This window comes from Eurypyga helias, unplaced genomic scaffold (assembly GCF_000690775.1).
Source record: "Eurypyga helias isolate BGI_N326 unplaced genomic scaffold, ASM69077v1 scaffold6088, whole genome shotgun sequence".
Lineage (NCBI taxonomy): Eukaryota > Metazoa > Chordata > Aves > Eurypygiformes > Eurypygidae > Eurypyga > Eurypyga helias.
The window spans coordinates 1-19,710 of record NW_010268760.1 but is presented as its reverse complement, the minus strand read 5'-3'; the positions used below and the strand labels follow the sequence as shown (position 1 = coordinate 19,710).

General features: G+C 41.0%; 1 protein-coding gene across 1 annotated transcript in view; it reads right to left on the bottom strand.

Annotated features, from left to right (window-relative positions):
• The window catches only part of KIF24 (kinesin family member 24), a gene marked incomplete at its 3' end in the record, with an annotated part of 20,877 nt that extends 7,754 nt beyond the window's left edge, over nucleotides 1–13,123 (bottom strand). Inside the window, exons 1-6 of the mRNA XM_010157841.1 lie at nucleotides 12,510–13,123; nucleotides 8,978–9,167; nucleotides 6,982–7,079; nucleotides 4,695–4,910; nucleotides 3,106–3,193; nucleotides 1,380–1,501 (exon numbers count right to left, since the gene is read on the bottom strand). Coding sequence (XP_010156143.1) covers nucleotides 1,380–1,501; nucleotides 3,106–3,193; nucleotides 4,695–4,910; nucleotides 6,982–7,079; nucleotides 8,978–9,167; nucleotides 12,510–13,123 — 1,328 coding nt within the window. The remainder of the gene's footprint in view (nucleotides 1–1,379; nucleotides 1,502–3,105; nucleotides 3,194–4,694; nucleotides 4,911–6,981; nucleotides 7,080–8,977; nucleotides 9,168–12,509) is intronic.
• Between the last annotated feature and the right edge of the window lie 6,587 nt (nucleotides 13,124–19,710).

Sequence of the window (19,710 nt, the reverse complement as noted above, 5' to 3'; positions counted from 1 at the left end):
TGTCAGAGCATCATGGCACTAACACAATCAAAATAGAAAGTATAATTGCATGTGATGAGAGTGCTCCACAGTTTAATGGATGAGCTGTTTAAAGTGCAACACATTCATCTCTCCAGGAAATCACTGTGCTTGTAGCTTCCTAATAACACAGTTTATTAAACTAAACTTCTCGATTTTTCTTCCAGATAAAACAGACAATTGCCCTGTCAAATGGGAATTAAGGGCAACACAAACAGAAATGTCCAGTGTAGTAACACACTGAGTTTTCAGTGTTCCTTTCCCCTTCCCTCCACAGAACTCCATTACTCCCGCTCACAGCCCCTAGCTCTGGATGCCAGCTGCTGTACTGGCTGTTGCACCGTATCTTTGTCTTTGCCCTTCTCCTTTCCCTGCAACAGCCCTAATTTCCCTTACAGGCCTATCCTGGGATCCTTTCCCGACTCCAGCTCCACCTCCCTTTTGGTAACAGAGAAAGGGGCACACGTGCCACACCTACATAACCACATACGCTTCTATTTCTAAGCCTGTTCTGCCTTTTCCTCACTCCACTGTGGCTCTTCCCTTGTATTTAAATAAGGCCCTGGGAAGCAAGACTGCAGGGTAGTGGTTGGAAGGGTGCATCAGCTTGGGTTTTTGACACTCAGCAGTAATATAGACACCTAGACCGCTTTCCTTAGACCTATTTCTTGTGGTTGTTCAGTCTGGAGAAAAGATGCCTTACGAGGCACAATTGCAATCTGCCAATATGTAAAATGGCTGCTACACGAGGAAGTAACCTGCTTGTTTTGTCTGCTGCAGACAGCATCAGAGCCACACTCAAATTATCAGGGAGGCTTAAGTGAGGTCCTATGATTCCTCTGACCAAAGGCAAACATCTCTGATGGAATCACTTCCACCTGAGGTAGTCATCCCTGGCTCCCTTTGTACTCTCTTACAGGACAGAGGTGCTTCGAGGGTCAAATCCATCTGACCTAATTTAGATGACTCTGCAGAACGGTGTGAATTGGATCCCCAGAGTGACTATTTCTTTCTACTGATGTCAAAGGTGACGAGTTCACATGTGGATATGCCCACTGCAGACATCTACCTTTAGCCAGATTAACATCGGGCAGGAAAGAGGAAGGGATGGATTTGGTTGCCAAACTCCTTCACTGGCAAGTTTTACAAACAAGTTTGGCAAAGCTCTCACAGATGAGGCTTAATCCCTCTCCCTTGGAACAGAGAAAAGAGTGTGAAACTTCTCAAAGTCCATTTGAACCTTGTCTTCCAGTATAATCCACAGCTGCCGAGTAATTCAACACCTCCTCTTTGTTTGCCTCCTGGATGTCTCTGGGTTCGACCTCCTCATCACCCCTGAGCACTCCAGCTTCTAGTCTTACCTTCCAAATGTCCTGTTGGCTGTGTCTTTAATTTGGATTTGGATGATAGCATGAGATCGAGAGGAATCCGAATTGACTCTGGTAGTGCCTGTGCTACGTTCTTTTGCCCCCTTCAAAATCACCTGCAAAATAAGGGGGACAAAATGCAAGCAAATTGTAAATAAAAGCACAGTCTCTCAGAAAGAGACCTTGTTCTCCTGAGGGGAGGTAACATTAGGAGCAATGGTTCATTACAGCCTTACAATCTGGTGCAAGGCAGATGCTACCTTAGGCTGGATCCCTGCCAGTGTTTCTTTCCGAACTTTGTATATGCACGTGCTCGCAGGGATACTTAGAGACCATACGCTGTGCAGCAGTAACGTAAGAAAACAGGGAGAGAAGCAAGGCAAGAGGACAGAGGATCCTTCAAGGCACAAATCTGGGTAAGTCTCTTGCAACCTTTTAAGGACGACTGCAGAAAGTCTAGCAGCAACTGGAGCAGCCATTAATTTTGTTTCTGGCCGAAAGAATAGATTTAAATATTATCTAGCAAAACCAATACGTTCTTGGTTGACAGATGCGCATTATTCATGCCTTTCAGAGGCCAGTTCTCAACCAGCAACCCAACCACCTGCTGCAGCTCCCGAGCGTTTTATTAGTGCTAAATGCAGATAATTTCTGAACCAAAGCCAACATCAATGAATAGTGAATAACTAGGGATATGTATTCAAGCCTCCTCCCATCTATCTGTTAAGCTGTGAATCAAGCCAGTGACATTTCTGTGTTCAAACGGGCCTGTGGACAATAGAAAATTATTTTTTTGCCCAGATACCTGTGAGAACGAAGTCATTTTATGGCTCTTCTATGTGTGGAATGTGATAATAGAGAGGAATGTGTTAATCCACCATATAGCAAATTTACTACAGCATGTCCCGAAGGATAGAGTTAATGAGAAGACAAAGAACAGAATTAAATGGAATATAAGTGGGCACACCATGCCAGTTTTAATGAGTCAATTACACTATCAGGCAATTGTAATTTGCAATTCCTTACTGAGAATGGAATTAAACTGTGCAAAGTCAGGCTACATAGAAAGCAGATTTAACCAGCTTACTTGCTGCAGGACAATGCAGAAAATTTGCCAGCGCCCTTTTAGGGCTTAGCCAGGCTGGGAAGGAAAACCAAAGCCTTGCTTGAGCTGCATGTCAGCTATTGTTTAAAGATCCTAATTTTACATGGCTGTTATCACCTGTGAGTTTCTAAGCAGTGTCTTAATCCTCATGCAGATCACTATCTCAATCAAGTATTTTCTAATTTTTAGTCCTACTGATTTTCAAACTTGTATCTTTTAACCCACATCCACATGCCTTTTATATAGAAAAATTAAGTTCATAGAAGCCGAAGAAATCACACTGCGAAAAAATACCTATCCAGCTTTCAGAGTCCCTTGCTGGGACACTATTTAATTTCTGGAATAGTGACAGCGGTCCGTTTCTTGTCCTAAGGAGTGGTAGCAGAAGCGACAGCTGTACGTCAACAGCTTGCATGTCACTAACACCAGTCACAGTGACCCAGAAGCTTACTGAATAAAGGCTCCTCAGTGCTCTGCTGGGGTTGGCAATCTCAGACCCTTCAACAGGAACACACATGTATGCTACACAACAAATAATCTCTGCAAATGACATATTGTAATAATTAGCAAATAAGGCTGTAGAAGGGAAATTGAAAAAGCAAAGGTAGGGGCTACCTCCAACAGTAGATCTACAGAGTCCACATGAACCTCCCACAGTCCAACTATTTGAACGACATGCTTGTTATCTTCTCTTGCAAAAAGCCTGAAAAAAAACAGTGCAGAAAATTTTCTGAAATCCCAAACAGCTTCAATGAAAGCACATGTCAGTGCTATGACACTGTGAAAAAGCAACCAAGGCTACCGACTGGGGAGAGGCACCACTGTCATTCATCTATTTTCAGAGCTGAGGAGATATTTCATTTAGAATGTGTACCACTGACATTTCACTGTTAAGGAGATATTAGCAATTCATTGCTGCTAGTTTAGGAATACAATAAAGCAGGAAAGTAAATTATCATGTTCGCATTTTAGAGTTCCTGTCTCTCTCTATACCACATCTCAGGCTTCTCTAGGAAGTTCAGTTTGTAAGCTATGCTCTGTACGAGTTCCCAAGATTTTTGCACACAATTTCAAAGCAGCTCTCATAGCCGCAGAGTCAGATTTCAGAGCACCTCTGCTGTGAATGACACAGAAGCGTCACAGTATACAGGAAGAATACAGACATGATGCATGCAGGAAGTTCAATCTTCCCCTTCAGTGACATGTAAGATAGCGAATGGACATGCAGAGAATATGAAGGCACTCCTTCTTACATAGTAAATCATCTCCTTACATAGCTGGCTGCCTGCTCCTTACAGACTGTTGTGGAGAAAGGGAGCACACGTTCACAAAACAGGTGCTTCCTTTGGAAACAGATGCTCACTTCCCCAGGCAGAAAGCTCTCCAATGTGCTCTCAAGATAGTGTTCTCAAGGCTGCTCAAAGTCTCCAGCAGGTAGGCAATGTTCCTTCAAGATCACTCCGACAAGATTTCACTGCTGAAATCTTAACTGACTGTTATTTTATTTAGAGATTTCAGACCACAGCAGAGTTTTTTATCTACTGCGTTGTCCCAGTTTGCATTCTGGATGGAGCTCCTGTAGGAGTATACATCCATCTGAATGAGTCCGGGGCTGAAATGCTACTACTGATGGCGATGGCAGCATCACCTCACTCTGGCTGAGTCACTGGGCTGCTGGGTAAAGGCGCTCAGGGAGAAGGCGAGCAGACTCTGAAGCATCAAGCATGACAAGTGGGAGATCAACAGGATCTTCAGAGACTAGAGTGGCAAGAGCCAAATTCCCACCGGCACAACAGGATAGTTGTGTTTGAGCAGGGAAAGACAGGGACTCCACAGTGGTTGGAATAAGAACTTGTGGCCACAAGAAGGTTCTTTCTCTACCTATGGATATTCAGCTAGTACATTACTGTAGAGTAAGCAAAACAGCATGAGCTCATTTCTCCACCCTTGGTCCTTATGCTTTCTTATTTCCCATGCCCAGCCAAAACAGTAGAAGCCAGGAGCCCCTATCAAGGCCACAGTATTTAGTGCCAGACTCTGCCTTCCTTTCTAAGTTGCTCCTAGGAACAATCCTAATTAAATACTTAACATTTACTATACATGGTAATATATTACGTGTAATTGCACGAAACTGTAACTGATTTATAAACAGTAAGCAACTGATTCCTAACCATATGTTTGTAGCAAAATGTGTTTTTAAATACCTTTTTCTTCCATTTAGCAGATCATAGAGCTGTCCGCAGTAGATCTCATAAAAACTGATAAAAACAAGGAGATCTTTCCTTGACTGTGATGCTTCCAGGTGTCTAAAGATGTCCTTGGCAGCCAGTGCATAGAGTCCTGGGTTCCGCTGAGTACCTATCATCGTGTAAGTCTTGCCAGCACCAGTCTGCCCATATGCGAAGCAGGTTGCATTGCCTCTGTGAAGAAAAGCTTACATTTTTAATCTACTAAAAGAGATTCTGTAGTGTCACTATCTATCTAACTATTGCAGACTCTTAGCAATGAGGTTTGGTTAACTTTCCTGTCTGGGATATTGCAAAACAACAGTGATTGCCAAGCATGTCCTATGGAAAGCTGCCATGTCAGAGTGCTGGCTCTCTTCCTTTCTTCCAGATGCCAAAAATGCATTTAAAGAAACTAAGAATTCATTATTATTCTTCCAGCTGTTTAGACGCTACAGAAGTAGCGTCGGATCGTGAATGGGAATCCTACTGATTATTAATCACACAGAAAAGTTGCTGTGACACCAGATGCAAACCAGTCACATAGGTCAGCTTCTGTATTAACACATGTTGTACTTGATGAAAATTAACACCCTGGCACTTTAATTTACTGAGGGAGGTCACTTTGGCTCAGGCTGCAGTCCTGCATGCAGCTCAGTCAATCTAAAGGGCTGTTGTTGCCTAGGGGAAGGTCTTGCTCTTCCCTTCCTCTGCTCCCAGCTGTGTGACCTACCCCACTGTCCCAACCCTCACTGTGCTGGCTCTGATGTTTGACTTTACAGCACTGAAACAGCAGAAAACTTTCCATGGTTTTTGCAAGCTGATTTTCTGCTGTGTTTAAAGTACCTTGCAGAGGATCGCGAAATATGCCTAAACTGGCTTCACGTGACCTATAGGGATGTGTCTAGGAAGAGGATTATTCCCCTTCCGTGGCAGAGAGCTGTTCATTTCGCTCACTCCAGGTAGTGAAATCACAGCCTTGGCTGGTTCCAGATTGCTCCAACTTTGTCACTGAATCCCCTTAAGGTTATAATGGCGATGCACACGACATGCCAAGGCGGTCTCAGGATACAGCTCCTCTGCACTTCAAGCCCATCTAAGCTGAGCTTACTGTGTGCCTACTTCCCCATCCTTGCTCTTCTACAAGCACTGAACCCATAAGTATGATGTGAACAGACTCGGGGAACTGAACCAGGCAAAAAAATTAAATACTACAGAACAAAGGATTTACTTTCCCCTTACCTTAAAAAAAAAATATACTTTTTAGCTGGCTCAGTACCCTGGCAGAGAAATGAATGAAAATGTAGGGTTGCAGTAAACATAGCGAGCAATTTCTTGCCAGCTTCGATTGCAGAATTATCTGACCATGGTGTGAGATCAGACCAATGCCAGTGAAGAGGATGCAGTGGGAGTGACAGAAAAGTTAGGGAAAGCTAAGAAAAAACAGTGGCATCTCTTTTGGGGGCACTGCTGGATTAGCTGTGATGTGAACTGTGCCTGTAGTGATTACTACACAGCAAGCTACAAGATTCTCCTTTTTCACTTTCCTTTTCTCAAGAGCATGATAATCTTTGTCTCTGCTGGCGATACTTGGAGATTTTCAGTAACAGACTGCTCCATTTTGTTGATTTTCAGCACGGATATGTAATCCTTTCCTTCAAAGACTCAAAAATGTAATTATATTCAAGCTTGTTGCTTGGTGTGAAAATAAGATCAGCCATGTAAAGCCACCATCAATTTCCTGTTAATCAGGAAGTATGTAATTATGATTAAACCTCCAAGCAAATATAAATCAATAAAATAAAAATAAATCACAAGGTTATTAGTAATTTCTATTGCCCCATGACATGCACAAATACATGCAAAATTATCTCACAGCCATCTCATGAAGGAGGTACTATTATTCTGTTACAGATGAGTGTTCTATACCACACAGAAGCCTTTTTAGAGTGGAGATTAGACTTCAGAAATCCTGGCACACATTTTTTTCATTCTAGGCAGGCCACAGTGTCTCTTTGTTGCAGCTAAGGTCCAATTTTAACTTCCTCTGTGATTTAGATTTCTCACCAAATGTGAAGAAATTTTTCCCTAATTTATTTTCTCAAAGTTGAAGTCAAAGACATCCTAATAGGGAGAAGGTACATGGCAAAGATGAAATGAATGTATTTTTCAAAAGATGAAAATCATAAAATGAAAATTTAAAGCAGTACATGATATTGAAAAACAAAAAGGCAGAAAACAACCAATGTAAGCATTGATGCCCTACCCTTTAAAAATATGTTGAATGAGAGGATGAGCTGTCTTCATATACACATCCTGATTGGTACAGGATTCCCCGAAGACTTCATCAAAATAAAAAACATGCTGAAAAATAAACATGACGTGTGCATGAAAATGAGTATGTTTCTCTTCCCCTTCACCCCCATTCAAAGGTAAATTTAAATACAGGAGTCTTTCCATTGGCTTCATATGGCTTTGGTGAGGTACAAAGCAATAGGGCACATTTAACATGCAGTGTGACATCTGCAGGAACACATCATCACGACTAATCAGGAGATGGAGGGAGCGGGTAGGGAGGAAGCAAAGATGCCTTAATTTCCCATCAATCTGAAGCAGAACGTACCACAGCCTTCTGACAAGGGAAAAAAGTAAAAAGCTAATTAAAGCAAGCCCTCATCTATTCCCAAAATGAATCAGCCTGCAGATACCCAGTAACACTGTAACAGTAAAAAGCACTCAAACTCTGAACTCCCTCAAAATCAGTCCTCAGTGATCAACTGTCTCTCTTCTGCACACTTAAAAACTTTGTGTGCCAGAGAAGACAGAAGCTATCCCTAAGGAAAGCTAGGTTGTATCATCTCAGAAGGGGGCAAGAAAACCCAAAACCTTCCGCACTCCAGGTCTGACCCAAAGCAGCAAGGCCTCTGGAAACACTGCAACAGGGTTCATTGTGGCTCCTTCTAGGTTAAGGATAGTGTTTTCCGGGACAGTCACAAACACATTTTCAAAAGCGCCTCCGTGCACTGGTGCCCAACGCTGCACTATAACAAATTCACTGCAGCGTGAATTGGAGTGGGAGATCTCTAGGGCTGAGAATCACTTCAGTGATGCATAAACAAACTCACCTGCTCAGAGGCAGGTTAAATCAGGGATTCTCAGCAGCTACAGGTGGCTCAGAGGGCAGACATGCTCTGTGATGGCCCGCAGTTTGGGCCGTGGAGCTGGAATATGCCCCACCAACGCCCATTTGATCTGTACCCCTTGCTGTCTTCCTGTAGGAGCAAGAGATGGAGGCAGGGCGAGTAGCCAGACTTGGAGGCAGAGATGTTCTCCTTGGCCCTAAAGACTAGACACATGTCATGGCCCACTTTTGCTTGGACAATACTGATGGATAGCAGGATTTCATTTGTCTCTACTGAGATAACAAAATCAATTAGTGGTTATTTCAGCACTGAGATACTGAGGTGATAAGCACCACATAAATGCCAAATATAGGTAGTCAGATAGAGGGAGTGGGGTGGAATTGCTGCTCGTGTCACACCGTAGAAGGTGGTATACGAACTGGGCCCGACAGAGCTGCAAACTGAATTTTTACTGAATACTCGGAACAGTTGTTCCTAGGACCCAGACTGTAAAAATAACACCCAGTAGAGTGAGAATGGCTTGCTGCTCTCTAGAAATCGATTCTGTTCCTGGTGCTGTCAGTCAAAACTGAGAATCTGAACTATGACAGCACAAGGTATTTGGGATTAAGAAACAAAGACCAAAAGGGAACTCAATTTTCAAAAGCATTTTAGAACAAAGGAAGGGAGGGGATGAGAGTGTATGCAATTCATTGAAACAGGCCTGCAGTGCTGAAACAGTGAAAAGGGAACTTCTTGCTGAAGTACCCTGGAAAGCTATCGGGAGACTCTGTAGCAGGCGATTCTCCTGCAGCAGTGGCATGCAGCAGAGGGTTTTATCTTGCCACACGCCAAGAAAGCTGCAAGAAACATGCCTTTGAGGCTTCAGATTCTGGACTCGTGTGTTCTGCCACAGGCTGGCATAAGTCAAAAGTAATTCAGATACAGTTATGCTGAGCTTATGGAAAAGCCCATCACCACTTTCAGTGCAAGAAATGCAGACAGCCCTTTTCTGTTTCCCCTCTGAAACTCCAAGTACAATTTGCTTTTTTCAAAGCAAATGTGACTGGCCCATAAACACCATAAGTCACCACGCAAGTGACTGGCCCATAAACACAATATTCAAGTAAAGCACGTTACCTGTAAGATATACTGGGTAAGATCAACAGCCTCTTTCTTCTCATGGAGAAGTAGGGTTTCTTTATTTTTCACTGTGATGATATTAACCTCCCCACGTCGCTTCTCTCTCAGGCCTAGAGGACGTTTTCGGACGCACACTCTTATTTTTTCACTTTCTGTCCATGGACTCTCTTTCTCAGAAGTGCTGGATCTATGACAATAGCATAGGTTTGCATTCAGATTACTATGAAATCAAGAATATGCATAAATTTGTCTTGGTTTATGAGCTTTACCAGAAAAATTTCTGTCTTAATGGCTTATCCAAAAAAAACCCAAAACACCTCACCTCTCATTATTACATGGTGAAATTTCTGCTGTTTTTTCCTAAATATACGGATGTCTTTTGTGCAATTCTCTTAAAAGAATAGTTGTGTTTCGACAGCTACATTCCTGAGCTTGTTGCTGGACTAGTGTATTTTCAGTTGTCCACAACTCAACATGACTGAAGCTGGCATAATATACAAGTTAACTTAATGAAATTTAACCTAGCTGAAATTTTTCAGTCATGATTAGTTGTTTAATTATGAATGATAAAAGTATGAACAGATCTTGAAAAGGAGAAGGTAGAATATTTAGCTGCTTTTCCTCTTACACTGACTTTCATTCTTCCTATTACAGGCTGTCAACCAGGTTACAGATAAATGACACAAAGTGGGAAACAAGGCAGTATCACCATGCTACAATTCAGCTCAAAATTAGAAATACTGATCTCGTGATTGTCTCCCCTTTGGTCTTATATCCAATTTGTTTCTTTTATCGTAAAAAATATGAGGTTTCAGACCACTGGCAAAGTTGTGCTCTTTGTGTTTTAGCAAGTTTACTTTAGTTCCCTTCCAGACACCTCAGAACCATGAGGTCATTTCACATTTCATTGATTAACTTGCTGTGTAAAGCATTTTGTGATGCAGCATACAGAATATGCTTGAGTTCAACAAAAAAGTATTCAGTCTACCTTTCCCTTTTTAAACTTTCTTCAGCCAAATGAGTAATGATTTTCAGATGGGATTTAAATGTCAGTTTGTGAGAAAAAATAATTTTAATCAAGCCCTGACTTGCCCAAAAGTAGTGTTTTTGCCATGCTCTCCAAATTCCCTTTCAACATCTCTTAATGTAGCGACTAAAAACTAACGTACTAATTTTCTAATCAACTAAAACCAAACCCACAAGTTACTCAGTATCTAATTAAACTACAAGATTTTGGTATCACTGCTGTTGTTCTGCATGATTCTCCAGAAGCATACAGAATGCAGATATAAATCTCAAGATGTGGTCTTCAAAGACTACACACCAACGATCTTTACTTGTAACAGGAGTCCCTTTAATTTTAGTACAGCTTTGCCATGCAGACCAGGATCAGGCCCTGCATTTAGATGGAAAATTCTTTCCCCTGAAAAGAAAGGCAACGATACTTGAAATAAGATGCTTCATAAGCTAGTGTGAGCTTATGGGTATCACTAGGCACCAAATGTTGTCCAACAAATGATCTGAGGCTCTGAAGCTTAATTCTCATGTCAGAGGCTGGATTTGGTGACCTACAGAAAGAGCCTGTAGTGCACTAGGAGCTTGGAGGAGGAAGGACTCATTGCAAGATTTGGATAAAGGAAAAACTGAAGACTCGGAGGGTCTTTTTTTGTGAGAGAAAATGCATAAATTCTTTCTAGTATGGAGGTGCATAGAATACGTTTTATCTGGGAACAGAATGCATTTTAATTGTATATGCTAAACACAAAGTTTAGATTTTCTGTTACCTTTCATAGACAGAAATTGTATTTTGTAACAAAACGTGGGGCGTTTATAACCAGGGAAAAAAAAAACCAAACCAAAAACCAACCAAAATACCACAAAAATCTCTACACAGGTCACTAGAAACCTGATTAGACAAGAGGCCAGAAGAATCACTGTGCCTTGTCAAAATCAAGGCATTTGCTGTGGCAAGTGCAAAATACATTTAAACATATTAAAGGAGCTCTTCATCTTTGTGCCGTGTGAAATCGTGCCAGTGTTTTCCAATGTTTCTCACAGATGAGACTAGAATAGCCTTCGCAGTGCCCCAGACACAAAGTGACATGGGAATGGAGGGATTCAGTGAAGTAGTCAGGGAGTTGCAAAACAGGAATCACAAACCCAAGCGTCAGCAGACTGGCCCAAGCCTGGAATGCACAACACGTTCTCTGTGGTCAGAACAGCAGGAGAAACTCAGGCATGCCAGAAGGATGCAGAAAGCCCACAGGATGAACCCTAATGCTGGGCACAGAAGAATGTGCTTAGGAAAAAAAGTGAAGAACAAGGGAAGAAAGTGAGAACAACAAAGAACATGGCTCTACCGCAGGATTAAAAATGTTGAACTCCTCTCTCCGAGCCATTAGGTTATATTTTATAACTTTTTTACTTCCCAGCACCATGAATCCTGCTCTTGCAGTGGCACCTTGGCTCAATTTCTAGAGGAGACAGAGAATGCACTAAGATGAAAATATGTGTAGGAGGTTATTTATTAATTAATTCTCCGGAAGGTGGGAATGAATTATTTCCAGCAAAGGGGTTATAAACCTGGGTCTTTCATCTCACAGGTTAACTGCCCTAACTACTGTCCTCTTAGTACTCTTCCAGTGTTAGCAGCACCTATCCCTCCAAGCTGCATGCACACTCAGTGGGAGTTGTAACGGACACCCCAACTCCACGGATCCTCCCACACACTGTATCTTTCACCACAGCCTTTCCAGACCAAGGCCCAGCCTCATGCAGCTACATCTCTTCACTGCATTTTAAACCAACACTGCCACGACTGCAGTGTGGTGACCTAGACACCGGTAGTTTGTGTGCAGAGCTGTACGTGCTCTGCCTGCTCAATCAGGAAAAAATTGTTTTGTGCTTTAAAAATATTACCAGGGTAGACTTACCAGTGGTTCAAGATAACCATAGTCCCTTTATTACCAAACACTGGGAAAAGTATAAAGGTTACAGATCATGTTCTTGGGGAGCAACTGTAAGGCATCCCTCTCACCACTGCATCTGTATCCCATTCCTATTATAGCCATTTTGTTTCCTTCTAAAGCTCCAGTTCAGACATTTCTTTATAAACAAATATAGCCATCACTGCATGTATACTTTTTACTGGGAAAAAAATTGACAAACTTATCAACAGACCATGCCATATTTTGGAACAACAATTTTTTGCAAGATAGTCTTATAGAAAGAAAAAGAGAGATTAGCCTAAACACCAAGAAAATAAAGCTTTCAATCCTGAAAGACAATGAAGACTACTCTTAGACAACTTCGGTGAGCTGCAGCTGGTGCAATTCAGCTGATGCCTTCTACCAGACTTGGAGAGTCACAAGTGCTTATTAATATCTCTCTTCTCTATAAGATCAGACATTGCTCTGTAGTGTTAGGATTACTTATTTGGAAGTGATGAAGACAGCTTCTCCTCTGCAATAAGTAAGAATTAATTACAACTAACTTGAAATACAGCAAAATAAAGGTAGCTGATAATTACCTGGTACAGGAGTGAGGTAGTCCGTAATTATACCCTGAAATATGAGTTATTCTTTGTATGATAGGAGCTTCAGAATCCCCTAGGAGAGGACCAATATCATCAGAAACTGTTGGACAGCTCAAGTCCTTTTTTGTGCATATTCCATGAATATTTAGGTCTCTTCTACTTAATCTGATCAGCTCTGAATCATGTAGTTGAATGTGACCCAACATTTCCCCTTCACTCTTCTTCTCTTCATGGGAACTGAAATCAGATGAACCATACGATTCAGATTCACAGTGTTTAACTGATCCATCATTTTCTTCAAAGAAAGACTCAAAACGCAGCTGCCTACGGGGACCTGATCTGGTCACTTGAGGCTGAATGAAAAGGCCACTTTGTTGAAAATCTTGTTTGCTTAAGTCTGCAGTGCCTTCCTCTTGCATAATCTTGATTATTCTAATGAGCTGAAAGAGTCGTTTGCGGTCATTCATGTCGTGGACTCCCAGTTTGGTATAATCTTTCATGGAAACTTTGGCAAGCTCATCAATCTTCTGAAGACCAAAAGCAGCAAAATGAGGATAGTATTTTTCCAGTTCTGCCTCACAAAGGCATTCATAAAGGCATGATGCCATCTTCAAGCTAAAGTCTGCAAGAAATCAAACAAAATGAATATTAGAATCATAAGAAACATCACATCTGACAAAGTTACTAATGAAGAAGCTATACATTTCCTGATGCCATTACCTGCAGTTACGCTACAAGCTTGTTAAACTTGAAGTTTACAATACATTAGACCATCAAACACTAGAATATAGCAATAACAAAAACAAACCAACAAACAAACGTTTTATCTATCAAACTGTATTTTAAAATTATAGATAATACAGAATAATATGCAAGAAATGCACAATGCAGTGTTACTTACTGCTGCCGAGTTCCTACAGGCCTGATGCTTACTTGATGAATGTCGCAGCTACTGAAACCCTGTCCTCAAGCTACAGAATGTAAAATGCCTAATTTTAGATACTCAATTTAATGTCAGGGCATGTGGTCTAATGTGGTTCAGCTACTCCTGGCTAACTAACCAAAGGAGAAGAAACTTCATTTGCTGAATAATTCAGACCGTTCATCCTGTAGATGAACTACAGCAAAGTTGTAGTTTTGTCGTGTAACTTTCTCTTGTACATAATTAATCCTCTCAGCATTTCCAGGTGTCCCTGACAGAACAGCTAAAACTTTCTGCGAAATTCGAAACACATAATTTCTCTAAATCTATATATGCTACTTCAACGCCATTCTTGCATTCTTGGGAAACCCAAAAAAGCAACGTGCATCACTGAAAGGTATGCCAAAAAACCCTCAACTCCTTCACTCAAGTCTCCCTAGCAATGCATTGCGCAGCTGTCTGTATCCAGATGGATTAATATCTGCAGATATTTTTACTTGTTCCATAAAATGGAAAAATGATAGCACTTCAAGTGTCTGTTGCCCACTGTCGTCTTATATCTTTGCTCAGTGTAGGACTTTAGCAACTAAAGCTTTTACTCATGTCTGGAGATTACTATGACATTCAATAAAACCAAGTTACTTAAGACTAAGTTTTTCCCCCTGTAATTCAGGATATGTTCTTTGACAGGATTTTCAAGCATGTCTGCAATAACATCATGTAAGAAAACAAGGTCACCAAATATCACCCCAAATTCAATTCCGTATCATTAAAATTAACTAACATGTTGAAATAATAACAATAAAGCAATAAAGATTATACTGAAGTGTTGACTGTATAAGATACTAGAGAGACCGAAATGTGCAGCAGAGGACATCTAAAATGATACAGAAGCCGGAGTCTACACTGTAGACTGAAGTCAGCCATAACACAATCATGAGATTCAGCAGTAACAAGCTTCAAGACGAAAACATTGGTATGTAGGTAGACTTATTTAATGGATATGTAATGTGATTCTGAATCTTGAGGTAAAGAGCCACTGCTGAGATTATTAGATCATGGGAGGGGGAAATCAAAATTGACAGAGACAACAGCAAGACCAGGGATCAGAGAGGCTAACACACGTAGAAGGGTTTTCCCAAGCATCCACAATTTGCCAGGTTGTCTAACAAATAAAACTTCTCAGGAACTTCAGACTTCATTTAAAGAAGGGTTTTTAAAAAATGCCTATCTTGGTAGATTAAAATATAAAACCAGTGCAGGTCCTGTGTAACTCTCTGTAGGCACTGCAGCTTCTTCTGTTAGATGAAAGGAGCAGCTAGCACATGAAGTCCAGACACCAAGCTCAAAGTACAGAGAATCTGTTAAAGATTAAAACAAACCAGCAAACCTATTTCATCTACGCCCACCCTGTACCCTAGATTACACTTGCATCTTTATATATGTTTAAGGTAAAAATAAAGTGGTCAACAACCAGTACAAGAACTAATTTGGTGATAATCTCTGATTGAACGATAATGTTGACCATAGGAGAAGAGAGGATAAAAATTACAAAAAACAAAGACACTGCCTAAAACATGAGCAGCAGATAAGGGAAGAGAACTAAGAACTTTAAGTTCAAGGTTCTAATTAAAAATGAAACAAAATATTTTTAAATAGCTAGAAATAACCAAAGAGACAGACTTCCATTATGTGTGACAACAAGGGACTAAGATTCTCAAAATCCAAGTCATATAGGTGCCATGGAACATACGAGAAGGTTAGTCCTGAGACGTGTGAGCAGCTCTATGCGGGTCATTGGCCAGCGTCTGTGCCATGTGAAAGCAGCTAAACGGCATCTTGAAGAGACCTGGCCTGGCACATAATATAGCTGCTTGTGCTTCCCCAGACATAATTCATCTCACTGGATCTACGTGGTTTCAGATGACTCCAATGTCTCTCCATCCATGGAACAGCAATTTCACAACCTAGGAAAACTGAACCTTGACTAATAAAGGAGTAACAAATTCCTTAACCATGGAAAAAATTAAGCAATCGCCATGGTGATGGGTTCCAGCATTTCTGATTACATTAAAACTCAAGAGTAGACAGTTTTCTACAAGATTTGTTCTGGTTCATAGGCAAGAGAATTCAGAGGAAATTGGCATTGTAACCCTTCTGGCCTTTTAATCAGTGATGCTCTAAAAGAAAAGATTGTCTTTCTCTCATTAAAATAATGCTTCCATTTGTCCAACACTGTAGTGTTCTTTGTGTCTGAAGACAATTTCTGAAACAGATACATAATTCTCCAAAATAGATTGGATTTGTAAAGAAATAAAGAGTATTGGTAGGTTTTCAGGAATCCTAAATTGTTAATGATAATGCCATCTTCTGGCAAAAAAAGAGATGACTTCTAGTTTTGCACAATAAATAACAGCCAGCATTCCCTCAGTTATTGTCAGGATCTAATTCTGTTTGTTCACCTGAGAGAACATTGTGTCCTGGGGAAGAACAATGAAACATTTTTCAGTGCAGTAGTAGTTTCATATCAAAGCCCACATCTTGCTCCCTGCAAGCCTATGGGTAGCTTCAACAAAAGGAGGATTGAGACAAAAGCCTGAGGCTTCTTAAAACAGTTGGATATAAAATATGTTTTGAGAAAGAAATGAGTATGGAGGCATGTTGTTAATTAACTCTGGCTAGGAGGGGAAGAATCTGAGGAAAAAGACAAAGAAGCTCATAAAATTGAGATAAGAACTACTTACTATTTGAATCTAAATGAATACATACAAATATTACTACCAGTAAGTAATTAAAATAATAGAAAATAAAACATATGACCTATATGATAAAATTGCTCACCACCCACTGACTGATGCACAACCAAGTTCCAAGAAGTGAGAGCCAGAAAGCCTGACAGCTGCAGCCCGAAAGCGATTGTAGCAGAGTCTGAGCGAACCCTGTCAGTGACAGCACGACCACAAAAACTAAACAAACCTACCAACTCCCTTGTGAACGAGCCAGCACAGGAATTAGCAAAGCAGCTAACAAAGCAGTTAGAATGGTAGAAAGTGTAAGTGAAAGAGTAAAAGTGAAAGTGTGATGGCTCCCGAACCCACTCCTCACTTATGTACCGAGCATGACATGTTATGCAATGACATACTCCTTTGGTCAGTTTGGGTCAGCTGTCTGAACTGTGTGTCCCCCCACACTGCCTGTAGCAAAGAGAGTTGGGAATGCAGCTGCAGTACCAGAAGCTAAGAAAGACCTTGAATTTGTTGCAGGCACTCCCCAGCAGCAGATAAAAAAACACCTCATCAGTTCCTTTCTCAGAGCTAATTCAGGAGCAGAGCTTCACACCAGCCACTGTAAAGAGAGTAACTCTTTCCTGTCCAAAGCCAGCACAAGGTATAATTCTCCATAGGCACCCAGTTATAAGGTCAGATAGTCTCAGGGCTAAGGAAAACTTTTCATTCAGTCTCTATTACAACATTGCTTGTAATTCTTCATGTTCAGTGGTTGCCCTTCTCATTTTGGCTGGCAGAAACACTCAGCTTCACTTTGAAAATTTCACCTTCCTCTCACATGAGGGACCTGCTTTTCCTCGGACAGGAGGCTGCTGAAGCTGGCCAAGAAAAAAGGAAGTCAAGAAAGTCCAAAGTAGCTGTACTTACCAATACACAAACTATCAGTGAGAGAGAAACACTTAAGGGTGATATACCTTACATGTCAACATGCGATGCTGGAACATGTGGGATGTCTGCACAAGCGACCAGTCAGACTATCATCTTTACGTGGCAAACTTGCGTTCTCTACAACTTATTTCTTATACAAAGAAGTTTTACAAACATCTTAGAAGGCTGCCAGATAGTGGTACTGGATAAGTACCTATTGTAAAAAAGCCCTAGAATTTTATATAAAGGTGCCAACTCAAAGCACAAAGTAAGATCACAGCTTCTCATCAGAACACTCCTCCTGTTTCAGTAACAGAGGTTTTCTAATGTTCATAAAGCCAGGGAAAAGAAAAAAGTCAGGCATAAAGAGCAGAAACAAGCAGTTACATTTTATGTATTCTGAAGGAAATTAACAAAATTATGCTCTAGGAGCCAGTTCTCCATTTTAAAATGCTTTTAATTATTAATTAGCTCTTACACAGTTCTTTTCATCCTTGATACACTTTTTAAAGCAGAGAAAAGGCTGGCCTTCAAAGATACTTAACGATTGTCTGTCACTCTGCATAAAATAAATCACGTAAAATCCCTACATGGACTCTCTTAAGAATAAAGCAACCTTAGACCACGAGACCTTGACGCTTATTATCCTCTGATACATTAAAGATGTCAGTGCACCGTTCACTTGAATAACACTTATGTGTTCTGTTATTCCACTGTAGCGCACTCAGAGTTACCTGACTTCCACGGATACTCCTGAATGTCACCACAGAGACATGACACAAGTATCACTGTATCTGTATTTTAAACTAGGGAAATAAAGCCAAAGTGAAGAAATCTTACGTGGCACTCCTACAGATGAAAACTACTGCAACTATACATTTAATCCTGCATATAATCATTCTGAATCACAAACTCTGGTCTGATAATTAAATAATTTTATTAGGAACAACTTTCAAGGGCATCTGATAAACATAGTAACTGTTAATCGGTGCACAAAACTTAAACAGCACCTTGTTTTCCTGCCTACCACTTGGCATTCTGTAAATCATTTTGCTTTACAAGTACCTTATAAAAACAAAAGTTAAAAGCCTATGAAATTTGTAAATGCATGTAGCAGGTAGGTATGTTTCCTCTCCTGACCACTGTGCTGTTCTCCTTACCTGTCACCATGTTACCTCAAACAAGTCTTCAGCACAGGCTCCGTCCATGCCATTGTTTGCTGGTTTTTGAAGTATAGAAGCAGAAGACCAGAATAAAGCTGATCTGGCAATCATACAATAGAGAAAAGGGAGACTTATTAACTCACATCACCATTCCCCCACCTTTATTTCTTTTTCATCTGAACATTAAGCCCTTTATTAACTGTGATCCACAGCCAAATCTGATTTAGAACTCCAGATGTGAATGGCTAGTTTGCTTTTCCAGAGCACCACCTTTAATCATTCTGACCCCATTCCTTGGAAACTAGGGTATTCCAGTGAAAAATGGGGTCAGGGTGCGGTTGCACTTTTATAAACACAAGCTCCATAAGAAGAGATAATCTGTATTGTAACAAGAGTTTATAATTTTAGTTTTCACGCAGTAGGTAGGGACCAATGAAACAGTGTTTGACGTTGCAGCAGATCCCTTTGTAAGCTTATAGGATTACACTATGCAACTCCCTGTGCATGTACACAACATGCTATTAAATGTTCTGTTGCTCACTGGAGCAAGTGTTGTAGCAGCCTGTTTTGAAGATACATGGAACAAAACTGAATACTAGCAAGAGAGAACCACCTACAGTTTCTGTATAGTAAAAGTAATTAGAGAGGAGGGAATACTTTTAATGTTTACTGACAACGATTTTACAGCTGGACCAGGATGAATCTTGTCCCTGCAGCAACATTGCCACTTCCTTTGCTATTGACACACCTAACAGAGTTGATTACTAAAACTACAATTAATTTCAATGTTCTTTGAAACAGATTTAACACGAAGTACAAAGTGTTCGAGTTTTTGTTTTCCAATAGAGTATTTTTCAAATGGCAAGAGACTGCTACTTTTATGATCAGCCCTTCATACTAAATATAGCCTGGTGACCTCAACAGAAGAGACTCCATCCTACAGCTGATCCCCAACAACTGCTTAGAACAACAGCTGCATGGAAACGGGAAGTGTCTAATATTCAACCACAGGCTAAGAAAATAATCTACGAGTTATATTGGGATGCTGATTATTTGAAAATTGTGCCCGAGCTTCTCTTGTCAGTAAGATTTACCAAACAGCTTTCAATATTTATTTTATAATTGTAGCAAAGCAAACCGCCACGCATCTGGAGTTACGCTGTATGACTGAGGGGGCACATGGCCACTGAATTTAGCCCCACAGAGATTCTGCAGCTTCCCTTACTGAATTTAGTCCCAGACTGAGGAACTTTATAGCCCCTGGAAGAAAGGGCACAGGGCTGAGGCTGGGGCCTGGCACCCAGAACGGCCGCCTTGCCCCTGCGCCCCACCGTGTGTGGGCTCTCCCCTCACCCTTCCCTGCGCTGTTCCACCCCAGGTTTGTCTTTTTTTTCCTCTCTTCCCCACACACATCAGAGCCGAGCGGGGCCCGAAGGAGGGGGCGGCCTAGCAGACCG